This window comes from Lepidochelys kempii, chromosome 16, assembly GCF_965140285.1.
Source record: "Lepidochelys kempii isolate rLepKem1 chromosome 16, rLepKem1.hap1, whole genome shotgun sequence".
NCBI lineage: Eukaryota > Metazoa > Chordata > Testudines > Cheloniidae > Lepidochelys > Lepidochelys kempii.
Window position 1 is genome coordinate 18,045,275 of NC_136395.1, and position 14,830 is coordinate 18,060,104.

The window sequence follows — 14,830 nt, forward strand, 5'->3', positions numbered from 1 at the left end:
ATTCCTCAAGGGCTTCTTTTCCATGGGTCCAGATGATGAAGATGTCATCAATGTAGCACAAGTAGAATAGGGGCATTAGGGGACGAGAGCTGAGGAAGTGTTCTAAGTCAGCCATAAAAACGTTGGCATACTGTGTGGCCATGTGGGTACCCATAGCAGTGCCGCTAGACCAGCCATTTACAACACATACTTTGCTTCTCTACAAAAGAAAAAGGACACTAAACGATCTAAATTACTATATTCCACAAGGGGCCACAACAGTGGTTCCCTTAACCCACCGAGCAATATTGTTGTTCTATCCAACTATACTCTTAGCACAGCAGAAGAATCTGTCCTATCTTGGGGACTTCTGCCCCTCCACCCCCACGAACATGATACAGTTCTGTGGTAACCTAGAATCCTATTTTCGACGTCTCCGACTCAAGGAATATTTCCAACACACCTCTGAATGACACACTAACCCACAGAGACCTTCCTACCAAGACTACAAAAAAGAAGGATTCTGGGTGGACTCCTCCTGAAGGTCGAAACAACAGGCTGGACTTCTACATAGAGTGCTTCCGCCAACGTGCACGGGCTGAAATTGTGGAAAAGCAGCATCACTTGCCCCATAACCTTAGCCGTGCAGAACACTATACCATCCACAGCCTCAGAAACAATTCTGACATCATAATCAAAAAGGCTGACAAAGGAGGTGCTGTCGTCATCATGAATAGGTCGGAATATGAACAGGAGGCTGCTAGGCAGCTCTCCAACACCACTTTCTACAAGCCATTACCCTCTGATCCCGTTGAGGGTTACCAAAAGAAATTGCACCATTTGCTCAAGAAACTCCCTGAAAAAGCACAAGAACAAATCCACACAGATACACCCCTGGAACCCTGACCTTTGGTCACTCGATTACAGACCTAAAAGTTGCATTTCTTCAACAAAAATACTTCAAAAACAGACTCCAAGGAGAGATTGCTGAATTGGAATTAATTTGCAAACTGGATACAATTAAGTTAGGCTTGAATAGAGACTGGGAGTGGATGGGTCATTACACAAAGTAAAACTATTTCCCATTGTTTGTTCTCCCCCCCCCCCCCCCCGCCACTGTTCCTCAGTGCTGCTGGAAATGGCCCACCTTGATTATCACTACAAAAGGTCCCCCCCCGCCCCCCCCGCTTTCCTGCTGGTAATAGCTCACCTTAAGTGATCACAGTGTGTATGGTAACACCCATTGTTTCATGTTCTCTATGTATATAAATCTCCTCACTGTATTTTCCACTGAATGCATTGGATGAAGTGAGCCGTAGCTCACGAAAGCTTATGCTCAAATAAATTTGTTAATCTCTAAGGTGCCACAAGTACTCCTTTTCTTTTGCGAATACAGACTAATACGGCTGCTACTCTGAAATATATCACTTCTGGCAGTCCTTCAGTTACTATTCCACACTGCATTGCTTCACACCTGGATTGATCTGTCTGTGTACCTCTGTGCCCCACCATTCCTTTGGGATCATCTTGACCTGATGTCATCTCTTCATTGAAATGGTGGCAGGCAGCCATGACTAATCCTTTCTGATACCAGCTAGTAATGAATTCACATGGCCATTACAGCTACCATGCCCCCCTGTGCCTTTTGCGTAGACTTATTCAGAAGTCCTGGATTTAATTGCCCTCTTTGGAGAGCAGCATATTTAATCCAGTCTGGAGAAGAGTCACTAGAATGCGAATATCTACAAGACACTGTCAGAGCAAATATAGACAAGGGGGCACTCCTGGTGCTGGTCCCATTGCCAATTTAACTATATTTGTATGGAAGCACTTTAGGTCACTTTGTTTTGCCAGTGTACTTTCCTTGTTAACCAAATGCACTTGCATCAACTTGTTTGTATTAATTACTGTCATGATCACAGCTTTCTGCAGTGGGTCCTCCATGCTACCTGGTAGAAGTTCAAAAATGGCAATGGCGAAATTAATGAAAGCCAGTATATGAATCATGGGAATTTTAGTTTGACTCCGCCCCATCAGTCCCAGAATTCCTCTAGTTTCCAGTAGCCATCCCACAATGCCCTGTGAGAAAAGTCACAGAGCTGAGCTGCGGAGCATTGCACCACGGGATATCTGCCCAGAATGCTAATTAATTAATTAGAACAAGGGCAGAGATGTGTGGATGCAATGATTAACAAGGAAAGTACCTTAAACCAACATAACAAAGAGGTTTAGATGCACTTCAGTTTAATATAGTTAAATCACTGCATGTAGAGCAAGCAAAGTAGATAGATGTAATATCATTGTGTCAATATGGTCTCAATCTTTGTATGTTAAATGCATAGTAAAAATGAAAAGCCAGGAAAAGCAACTACATTAGTTAACATCAGAATATCCATGCACATACTCCATTCAACAACTAAAAGGACTGTACTAGATGGAAGTGTCTGTAATCTTGACAGGGAAACTTAAGAAACTACTCAGAAATCTTGCATACACCCACACATTTTAAATGTTCAGTTTTTAGTAATAGGGAATTGAATGTGCTCTCTTCAGAAGTGTATTTAGGTGTTGATATAGCTATTGCCTGTATCTAAGGAAGGGAATAAAGAGAATTTGAAACCTGGCTTAAAAGCATCAAGCACAAACCACTTCAAATAATAAATGTAATCCTTATTAATTCGATTGGCATTGCTTGTATTACCTTATTCATAATGAGGCTGTTGAGTGTTAATGGGGGCAGTCGTGGTAATTCCAGTGGAATTCTGCATTCCTGCAGCTGCAGTGAAAAGGATTCATGACATGGAAAAGTAGAATAGGTCAGTATAACTAAACATTACAACATGAGATTCAGATCCGCTATTGTGTTGCTACTCCATCGCAGTTCATCAGCACATGATGACTGGGTCACTTGTGTGTCTTGCATAACCCTCCTCACAATATTGTGATTTAATCCTCCTTTTCACAATTCAATGGCTTAAATCTTTCAAAAGTGTAAACTCTGTGCATACAGTATCTATTTGGAAAATAAACGGTCTCTGAGTGAGTAGATAGCCCTCAGTTGCTCTTGGATCTTGGCTAAATTCATCCACCTCCAGAGCACAGTTCAAGCAGAGCCCTGAGTGAACTGCAATACTCTTTTTTCCTTTTTAAGGGAGGTAGCACTGTGCTGTGGGCTGGGCACCATACTTAATGTGAAGAGATCAGAGTTTTGTCCTTGTCTCTACCGCTGACTGTGAACTTGAGGAATTCACTTAAACTGAGTCACAGAGATAGGGATAATAGTGCTCACCAATCTTTATTTATTTTATTTTTTTTACAATGTTTTGAGATGTGTGGATAAAACCAGAAATGGGTGCAAAGTGATTTATGCTATAGAAAGAATGCAGCTGGTGGTATGATCAGAAACAGTGTTTCTTACCGTTTTAAAAAATGGCATGGGTTGACGGACTGGTGATTTCTTTCCAAGTTGTGCTGTTAGGAGAATGCACCTCCACAGACCAGAACTCTGAAGCAAAACAATGCTCTAAAATAATGTATATGGAGAATCTGGACTGTGTGTTTGCTGTGTTAGATACATGCTTTTCAGATCCTGGAGACATGCAGAGTTTCCCTTGAAATATTAAATATTTGAAAATGTTAGCGGGAAGGGAGAAGTGCAATAGTTAGTTTATTTTGGCGCAACTGTTTATTAAAACAAATATGGAGAGAAACTTTCAGGGCAGGGAACACATGGAGGGAAAATATGAAGTCATGCTGGGGTCAGTCCTCTTTGTGGATCCCAAGAGCTCTAGTCATGTTTGCAGCAGCAGTGTTCCACACATTGTGATGGTGTGTACCCATCTGATCTGCTGAAGTTCATTTTTTTCTAAAGAATTAGAAGAATACAGTATTACATATATTCCATTTTATGTCTACTGTGTAGAGCAGTGGTTTTCAACCTGTGGTCTGCAAACCCATGGAGCTCCACAGACTGTATCTAAGGGGTCCATGAAAGGTGGTTGCTACCATAGAACAGTTGTTTTCAGCCTGTGGTCTGTAGATCCTTGGGGGTCTGCAGCTAAAGTCTAAGATTTCCAAAGGGGTCCGCACTTCCATTCAAAATTTTTTAGTGGTCAACAAATGAAAAAAGGTTGAAAACCACTGGTGTAGAACAATGTAAAAGCATGTATGTATTTAAACAAAGGGATGTAGATCAATGTAGACGACAGAGGAGCTGAGCCACGCATTGGTTGGACATACCACAAATACAAAATTGGGGAGAGCCGCAAGCAGGACCATACCCTTCACAAACCTGCAAAGCAAAACAGTGTTAAGGGTGGGAGAGGCCATTGGGGTTCTCAGAAGCATTGCCCCTCTATGTAACAAATATTCAAAAAGTATAATTACTTCAGGTCTAGGTATGTGAGTCTATACAACAGTAAATATCACAGTGGTGTCAGAATTGTACGTGCTGGGGAATAATGCCTATTCCTCTCCTGCATTGTACTTAGTGTGGTGAAGGAATGGCTGCCAGTGTTGCTTTTCTGCACAGGAGTAAAGTTCAAAATATTAGTATAAAGTGCCATTGTTCTTCGGCGCTAGGACATTGTCTATCCTTTGCCAGTCTGTGCATTCTTACTACTGTAAATTCCCATATACATCTATGGTGTTATATAAATAATAATAATTAGCCCTTACTTTGTTTTGAGTTTCTTTGACTCTAAGGAAATGCCTCCAATGACGCTGTCGTTGCTCCCAGGGCAAGGAAGACTTGCTGATTTTGTTCTCTGGAAATGACTGAAGAAATATGTTAGTAGAATCCTGCTGTTGACATGAATCCTAGGCAAGTTGGAACAATGAGGGGTTAAGTATGCTGTGGGCGTAACTAGCCTATCTGATGTCATGAAGTCAGACAGCCAAAGCCTGAAGGGGGCCCTTTGTTGGCAGTTTAACGTAAGCAGCTCTGCCTGCACGAAGTGTCTAACGGAGTGAGAGTATGAGGGAAGGAATGGCAGAGTTTTGGAGCTGCCGCAAGAAGTAATTGCTTCCAACTTAGTAGGATTTTTTTTCTCGCCTGACAAAAGAGTTAACAAGAGGGGAGCAAAACTTGAGTTAAGTTTCTGGGACTGGTACTATGGGCCCTGTGGATTATCTGTCTCTCTGGCTTATTCTTTTCTTGGTTTTAAGAGTGCTGGATTTTTAGATCTCTTAACTGGCAACTCTTTTTTGTGTATGTGAAACCTAAGGGGGAGGGGAGAGAACACACAAGCCGAAGCCAAACTAACAAATGAAAATGTTGGAGATTTGCTTGAAATTGGTGGGTTGCAAATCGAAAAAAGGACTTTCTTCTTCCTCCAGCTGCTATTTGGAAGGTAAGTTCAAAACTGTGGCTGTTTGAAGTGGATTCTGGGGGGAAGTCTTGGCTTCTTGAGGCCTAACAGCTGGATTCCTAAAGTCTGGAATCCCTTTGCTTAGGCCTCTGGTATATTGTGTGGCTCTGCGTTGTGAGAGGAGCAGCCAGATTGTGTGATCGTGGACCTTAGCAGAGAAGTCCTTCCTCCACTTTTGAGTTGGGGCTATAACGGAGACACTTTTTATTTTCAAAGTTAACCTAAGCTCATTAGTTTGTTCTCACTTATGGGGATGAGGAGAATTTTCATGGTATATGTGGCTCCATGTGTTTTCAAAACCAGGTGATTTTCATTAACTACAGTATACAAAGGGAACATGGCTCTACCATTTATGGTTGTAAAATTTCAAGGGATCTTACTGCTGATAAAATAAACAAAGCCATATCTGCAGGCCTTGAATTTAGTTTTGCCTGCAGAAGGGTCTCCCTTTTTTGGGGGGAAAGGGGGCGGGGAGACAAGCCACTCTTGAAGTTAGGACTGAAATGTAAAGGAGCCTAGATGCTTGAAAAGCATCTTATATTTAATTTAGATCAACAGAGCTGGTTGAATACTGCAAAATATTTTCTGCCAATATTCAGTTATATTGTTTTAATTCATTTTGATCTGATCTGTATGCCTTTTGTGTTTGCTTTCCTCAAGAGTTCATGCAACTGAGTTTCACTTCCATGAATGCTCATGGAAAGCGAATTTCCAAGTCACGTGTATAAGTATTTGTGGAAACTGAATTTTAAATTTGTATGCATGATTAGATAGAGAAGGATTGGACTTGTGGTTAGGGCGCCGGACTGGGAATTGAGAGTTCTGGCTTCCTGGCTCTGCCACAGATTTCCAGTGTGACCTTAAGCAAATTACTTAATCCCATCTGTGAAACAGGGATAACATTGCTTTTCTCCAATCCTTGTCTGTCTTATTTATTTCTGTTATAAACTCTTCAGGATAGGGATTGTCTTTCCATATGTATTTGTACAGAAACTAGTGCAGTGGTTCCCTGATCTTCTTTGAGGCCTCTTAAGTGCTACTGAAGTTCAAATAATATTCATTCCAGAAGTATGTTGTTCACTCATCAAATCAGGGAATGGAAACCAAACCATGTGACTTAACTTGACCAATCACAGGTAACTGTTGCTCGAGAGTCAAATATTCACCAGAGAAATGTTCCCAATTAATTTATAAATGAAAAAAATCACAAAAGACATGAATAATTTCTAATAAATCAAATTGAAGAAATTGTGATTTGCTTGTAGATATCTAAATAGTAGTCTAAATTTGTAAAATATGTTTGCTGTTACTCGTTCAGCTCTAATATCAACAAGAACAAGTGGTAGAAGCATTCTTCTCTTTTCTCCCCCACCACTTCTATTCTTACTTTCCCCCGCTTCTTTCTTTTTCCATCCCTTGTAAGATTTTTTTCTGTGTTAATTAAAAACGATCATGTTGGGAGATCCAGTAGTGGCCAGGCTTGGATATAAAACAGTTTTATTTTGTCTGAGTAGACCGGGCCGAACCAGTCTACAGAACTACTAATTCTGTACAATCCAGGTCTGTGCCACTCTTCTTTAATACTTTTTCATTCATAGATTCCAAGGCCAGAAGGGACCATTGTGATCATGTAGTCTGATCTCCTATATAACACTGTCCTTAGAACTTCTCCAAAACAATTCTGAGAACATGTTATTTTAGAAAAAAAATCCAGTATTGATTTTAAAATGGTCAGTGACGGCGAATCTACCACAATCCATGGTAAATTGTTCCAATAGTTAATTACCCCCGTTGTAAAAATATATGCCTTATTTCCAGTCAGAATTCAGCTTCTAGCCAGTGGATCATGTTACACCTTTCACTGCTAGATTGAAGAGCCCACTAGTAAATATTTGTTCCCCATGTAGATACTTACAGACTATTCATCAGGTCACCCCTGGACCTTCTCTTTGTTAAGTTAAATACATGGAGCTCCTTGAGTCTATCACCATAAAACATGTTTTCTAATCCTGTAATCACTCTCATGGCTCTTCTCGGAACTCTCTCTAATATATGAACATCCTTCTTGAATTACGGGTATAAGCACTGGACACAGTATTCTTGCAGTGGTCACACTGGTGCCAAATACTAAGGAAAGATAATTCTCTATTCCAACTCAAGATTACCCTGTTCATGCACCCCAGGACTGCATTATCTTTTGGCCACAGCATCACACTGAGAGCTCGTGTTCAGCTGATTATCCACCAACACCCCAAATCTTTTTCAGACTCACTGCTTCCTGGGATAGAGTTCCTATCCTGTAAGTATGGCCTACATTCTTTGTTCTTAGATGTATACATTTAGCTGTATTAAAACACACATTGTTTGCTTGTGCCCAGTTTACCCAGAGATCCAGATCCCTCTGAATCAGTGACCTGTTCTCTTAATTATTTACCACTTTCCCAATTTTTATATCCTATGCAAACTTTATAAGGGATGATTTTGTTTTCTTCCAGGTTATGGATAAAAATATTAAATAGCATAGGACCAAGAACCAATCCCTGCAGTACCTAACTGGAAACATACCCTCTTGATGACAATTCCTGGTTTACAGTTACATTTTGAGATCTGTCAATTAGCCAGTTTTTAATCCATTTAATGTATGCCATGTTAATTTTATATTCGAGTTTTATAATCAAAATGTTGTGTGATACCAAGTCAAAGTATGGTATATCAATACTATTACCAACCAAACTTGTAATCTCACAAAAAAAAAAAATCAGGTGAGTTTGACAAAATTTATTTTCCATAAACCCTTGTTGATTTGCATTAATTACATTACCTTCCTTTAATCTTTATTAAGTCCCATATCAGCTGCTTCATTATCTTGCCCGATAATGATGTCAGGCTGACAGACCTATAGTTTCCCAGGCCATCCCGTTTTACCCTTTTTTAAAATTGGCACATTATTAGCTTTCTTTCAGTCTTATGGACCTTCCCCAGTGCTCCAAGACTTACAGAAAATCAACATTAATGGTCCAGCAAGTGCCTCAGCTAGCTCTTTTAAAACTCTTGAATGGAAGTTATTTGGGCCTGCTGATTTAAAAGTTTTAAACCTTAGTAGTTTCTGTTTAATGTCCTCCAGAGATACTAGTGGGATGAAAAGAGAGTTATCATTATCAGATAATGAGACTACATAATCTTTTCCCCCCCCAAATACAGAAGAGAAATATTTATTAAACACTTCTGCCTTTTCTGCATTATTATTTGATAATTCTATTATATCCATCTAGTAGTGGACCAATACCACTGGAGGGATTCTTTTTGTTCCATGCATTTATTTATTCATTCATATATATAAAATAAAACCTCTTATGATCCATAACAATGCTGGCCTTAGATTTCTTCTTGTGTCCCTTTGCTTCCCTTATCCATTTTCTACAATTCCCAATTTCTGATTGATATTAATTACGAAGAGTTTCCCTTTTCTTCCATTTGTTTTATTTATATATAAAATTTATTTTTTATAACTGCCTTCACTTCCCCTCTAAACCAGGTCAGTTTTTAAACCAGCCAGGCTGCCTTCCTCAGTTATGACTTTTTGGGCATCTAGTAAGGTATTCTTAAATTATTTCTAATTATCATACATATTTTTATGACTAAATTCTTCTTCCCAGCTCTGTTCACTCATAATTGTTTTGTGAAACTGGCCCTATTAAAGCACCAAGTGTGTGTGTGTGTGTTTGTTTATTTATTTATTTATTTATTAGACCATGTCCTAACAGAAAGAGAAACTGACCACAGAACTAAAAATTAAGTGATCGTGACTTGTTATATATTATTGGTTTGTACTTTATTCTGCTTGGACATGATAAATATGACATAAATATGGACATTATAAATATCAAGTCATGATCACTGTTAATTTTTAGTTCTGTGGTCAGTTTCTCTTTCTGTTAGGACATGGTCTAATAAAGAGTTGCTTGTGTGTGCACACTTTTTGAGTTAGGAAATTGTCATCTATACTGTTTAAAAAATCCAAGGATGTTTTAGTACTGGTGGCATGAGACCTCCAGTATGTGTCATTCAAATTGAAGTCCCCTACGATCACACAGTTTTTTCCCTACACATTATAGATAGGTGCATAAGGAGATGGTCATCTAGTTCCCTATTTTGATTTGGTAGTCTGTAGCAGCCAAGAATACCCCTGTTTTTATGGGAAGACTTGAACCACGTTGGGCCACCACTGTATTGCAGCTGGGTCCTTCATACAGTTTTTATAGTGTATGTAACACATAAGGCCCTAATCTTCCCAGCAAAAGTTACCATTGAGGGATGGTGATACAGCATAGTATTGCTCTAATTTTGCTGTTGCACAATGTGGTCTTACGTGTGTGGATACAATCAAACCATGTTAAAAAGATGATATGGAAATGTACTACAGCCTTTGTCTTTACAGTTCCAAAATGGGGTTATAACACAGTTTGATTTGGTGCTCACAGGCAAGACCAATTTGCTATGAGGTGGTCCCCTGATACTATAAATTATGTCTTTACTTCAGTTTCTCTAAAGCTGCATCTGTATACTCATTTCCTACAGTGGACTGGGAAATGAGTTTGGAAACAATGCTTAAAAACACTTCCAGCAAACTGATATCTAGATCAAATTTATTTCCCAGCCCGGGACAAAGCTGAAGTCAGCATCCGAAGATAATGGAAATGAACAAGCTTTGCAATTGGTAGTTTTAATGATATTTACTCTCCTGCTGGGACCAAGGAATCAGGGAATACAGATAGCATCATAATCCTGATCAGTTCTGCATCTCTCTTGGGAAGGGGATTGAAGAGTGGAAATATAACAGCATAACAGGGGAAAAAAATTATTCCTGCTATCCGTTTCTGAAGCTCAAAGCCTGATCAAGTATTTTAGATACCTTTCAATTCTGTTGCAGTTTTAAGAAGAAAACTATAGTATATGTTCCTGTGCTATTCCATTTCTCTCTGATGGTCACACTTGAGCACCAGGTTGACTGATCCAAACCACAAATTCCAGAGAGACAGGTGCAAACCATTTGCTTATATTACACAAAGAATGAGGACATCTGTTCCACACGAGGATGTGATCATTTTGATGGAAGCAACAGGTCCTCACCTGAGCCTATGGTCTAGTAAGACTTTGTAAAGAGCGCCAGGAGATAAATATTCCTCAAGGGCCATAAATTATGGGCTGTTTCTCTCGAATCCTTACAAGCTGTGTGCCATCTTCTATTCCTCCCCAGTTACCTTGCAACACAGTGTCACAAGACACCCACCCACACCCTTAGGATCTTACTGTGCTCTCCCTGTCTTAGCAACATGTGGAATTACGGGGGAGAAAAAAGAGAAAGCAAGTGGCAGCCTTGTGCTTTCATGACTATCGTAGACTACAAAGTCTCATTGGTAATCGAGAAATAAAATTACCATTAGTTGTGTGGGAAAACAGTTGCAGCCAGTTACTCCTGAAGATGCATCTCCTACTGCACTATCTTGTAGAGCTGAGTGCACTTACTTTCCAATGTGTTTGCCTAGGATGAGGTGCTAGTACAGAAGGGTGGTTTTGATTGGATCACGAAGGGATCCTTGCTGAGGGCTGTTGAACCTTGCTGGAAAAACACTGATAGTGCCCACACTGGCAACCCCATTTTGTTGTGCTCTCTAACGTTACCAGATGCTCAGCGAAGAAGAGAATCAGTGTAATTGTTTTGTGCTTGTGTTATAGGTGGTGTGAGTCTGAAACTGCTGTTTTAAAACTACTGAACATTAGCTTAAATGTCAGATTTTCCCTAAATCTACATTGTTTGAATCATAGTCGAGCAAAGCTGTTTGTTTTTGTTTTTTAAAGGGATTCTGGTTGAAAATCATATCTAAAATGAAGGAAGCGGTTAATTACTTACCTGTGTTGCTAAGAATACCTGGAAAAATCTGACAAACTGAATTGACTTTTCAGCACTGATGCTGTTTACTGTCTGCATTTCTCTTAGCTTGGGTAATGAAAATAGACCAATCAGTTAACTTTAATTTGCAGTTAGTTTCATTTAACTTTATAGTCCTCATGCATTAGCACAATGCTGCAGTGTGTGGCTTGCAAGCACTATAGGGGAATGTAACAGAATAAACCTGTATTCATTCAAATTATTAATAAATTCATGAACATATTTTATAGAAACCTAATAGTCATAATTTTTGTTTGTAAAGACAAGACCTAAATCTTGGACATAACTACTGTCAGGAAGTTTACTACACTAAGTTGAAACCACTCACTGTTATTTCTGTTGTGCTCTGTGTGCATCCGCTCATGTGTTGTTACTAAACAATCAGAAATGTCATGTCACAATGGTCTTGTATTACAAGACTTGAAGTTGTAGTAGTCTTTTCTGTTATACTGATCTTTTAGTTTCTAGGAATGAAGATCATTGAAAGTCCTTTTTGCATATTTGTGAGTATGTGGAAGGGGTTGAGTATTGCTTCAAAGTGCTTTGCTCAGTAGGAATGGGCTTAAGCATGTGCTATAAGTAAGCATGTTCTTCAGTGTATTGATGAATTGGGACCTCTCAGATTTTTCCTTGTTTGATTAACTAAGTAGTTCTTAAACTAGTTTTAATGCTGATATTTCATTTGTGATTTAAGCTGGGCTTTTTTCTCTCTCACACATTTCCCACTGGGAAGACAATGACACTCAGTCCAGGAGTATGTCTTCATAGCAAGCAGGATCCTGTGGCCACTACTCTCAGAACCTGGGTCTACAGACTTAAGTTCGCGGGGCTCATGCTACTTCGTTAAAAATTGGTGTGCAGATGCTCGGGCTGGAACTCCGGCTCTGAAGCCTGAAGATCTACACAGCTATTTGTAACTCTGTAGCATGAACCTATATACCCAGCTTCTGAGACTCACTGCTGCAGGATCCTGCTTGCTGCATAGCTGTACCCTGAGGGGCCAGCCAGTACCAAAGGTCCAGAATGTCAAGTATCTAGATTCAATACTATAGGATAATGGTGAACTCAGCAATGAACTTCTATGTAGAACTGGAAAGGCATGGACTAAATGGAGAGAAATGAGTGGAGCGATCTGTGATAGAAGGATGTCTATCAAACTGAAAAGGTCAGATCTACAAGACCACAATTAGGCCTGCACTTTTGTATGGCTCAGAATACTGGCACTGAGGAAGAGACAGGAACAGATCTTGAACACCTTGGAAATGAAAATGTTAACATGCCTGGATCATGTTCAGAACAAATGAATTAGGGGAAGTGTAAAAGTGGTACTAATTATATAAAAGATGAGGAATCCAGGGTTAGATAGTTTGGGCATGTCTAAAAAAGATCTGAAGAATGTATAGGAAGCAGGATGTTAACTTTAAGAAGTGGAGGATAAGAGAAGGTTTGGAAACCCAGGTGTGGAGATTCTGAAGAACTGTTTCAAGACCGACTGTAATGGAGAAGGACTCAAAGAGCTGACCCCAAATGGATGGGACTAAGGCTAGAAGAAGACATTATTCCCACTAGGAAATATTTTAAAATGGGAGGAAAAGAAACATTTATCATCAGCTCCCCCTCACCCGCCCTTATCTTTGCCAGTTTGCAGAGGCATAGTGAGTACGTGTGCCAATCTGATCTGAAAAATGGAGCGAGTCCATGTCCCAAATTGGGACTGAAATATTCTTGCTTCCTTTTTTGGAAGGCTGCTGGTTATAATTCTATAAAGCAGAAGCCTTATTTAAACCTGTAAACATTCTCGAAAGGTAGAAAACTATTTTGTGCATGCTGGTAAAATCCTTTGTTTTCTAAAGTAACTGAAGATGTGATATCTAAACTCCTAGCCATCGGATTATGTGGATATTCTTTTCTGGTAAATTGTCATTTTACAGTTACACTAGACCAGCCTGGGGTTTGGAGCAGCCAATAGTCATTGTCCTATTCTTGGAGAGAGCTTCTCTTCATGCACTTCAGAGGTACCAGGCCAGATTCTGATCTCAGTAACACTGACTGAAATCAATGGATTTATTTTAGGCTTACACTGATGTAACTGAGATCAAAATCTGGCTTTGTGGTGAATAAATTTGGAACAAATAAAGTGTGTTGTGGCCACTGCTGCTCAGGGAAGCTCTTTCATTTTGTTTTATCCAATCAAATAATTTTGGTTGCAGACCAATAACGCACGTGCATTCAGTTTGACTCCTATCCCCTGGCTTCTCTTTTCCCGCTGATAGTATGGTTCTTTTCATCATTGTATGTTTCAGGTTTTGTTATGGCCTGTTAGTTATCCACTAACTCCAGTGGTTCCTGCCTTGTGACATCTTTTTGTTACAGACCTGGATACTGCTTGTTACCCTTCCACATTGGGCTGGGATGAGGAAGGTGTTATAGTTTCATGGGAAGAGTTATATTTTATTTCAGCTCTAAAACTGACCATCCAGGGGCTGGTCATGCGTAGCCACACTCTCTGGGAAGCATGTTGAGTTAAGTGCTTAGCTCTTATGTAATGTTCTTCCATAGCTCAGATATGGGTGAGCATCATTGCTCTTCATCTTAAAGAGGGGAAAATTAAAACACAGATTGCAATTTTCAGAATTGCCCAAGCCCCATTGACTTTCACTGAGACTAAGGTACGTCTGAAATTTTTACCCAAAGTGATTTATCCAAGATCACATGACAAGATGGTGTCAGAGCCGAGAATGGAATCTAGGTCTCCCTTGCTGTGTCTTATGTCCTAGCATCTGTGCCATGCTGCCTGTCTCAAACTAGTTAATGCCAAGAGTCAAGAATTCTTTGCCATGGTATCAAGGGGCTGTAAGCAGAATTAATGTGATGAAATTAAAAACGGGAAAATGCCAGAAAAACACCCATCCTGATGATGAAGCCTATTAAAAACTATGGAATTGTCTCTCCGAGGAAGTGGTGGAAGCCATCGCACTGGGAAGACTGTTAAGCTTGACTGGAAAGAATACTAGAAAGTACACTGTGTGGCTCATGCCTGCATTGTTGAGAGAGGGAGGGGATGGAATAGAAAGCCTAATAGGACTTTTTTGTCAGTGTGTGACTGCTTTCACATTTCTCAGAAAATGACCGTAGTTAAATTCATTTATAGATTTGGGGCTGTGGCTTTTTTTTTCTTTCTGGAACTCATTCCAGCTGTCACCCGCTTGGTTAGTAGGGCTTGCTGTGTTATGTAAAGTACTTATTGAAATTTATAAATCGTGTGTATTCTGTGGAAGCTCGTTTTTAATCTCTAGCGTGTCCAAGCCTTTTTTCTGACTGTGCCGATCAATGCAGGCTGCATCTGATCTTCCCCTTGTGAAAAAGGGGAATGACTTTTTAAAAATGTATAGCTCAGCCAGCGGAGTTATGATGGAGCAAATGTGGAAGCGTGTGACCAAATGTGAATAAAATAGTTTAGGTTGTGAGAGTTTGGATCTGTGCTGCTATTCATTTAGAAATAGGTGACACTTCATGTGAACATTTGTTGTTG

The 14,830-nt window shown here is 39.8% G+C and overlaps 1 protein-coding gene across 4 annotated transcripts in view; it reads left to right on the forward strand.

Moving 5' to 3' along the window:
- The window catches only part of ABL1 (ABL proto-oncogene 1, non-receptor tyrosine kinase), a 120,022-nt gene that overhangs the window by 72,523 nt on the left and 32,669 nt on the right, over nt 1-14,830 (forward strand). For 2 of the 4 annotated variants that reach the window (XM_073314947.2, XM_073314946.2), the window contains exon 1: nt 4,907-5,330. The exons of the other annotated variants lie outside the window; for them this stretch is intronic. Coding sequence is in view for 1 of the 2 variants with exons in the window: in XM_073314946.2 (XP_073171047.1) it covers nt 5,246-5,330 (85 nt within the window). In the remaining variant the exon portion in view is untranslated. Of the gene's footprint in view, nt 1-4,906; nt 5,331-14,830 lie in introns of those variants that run through there. 4 annotated transcript variants of the gene reach the window in all.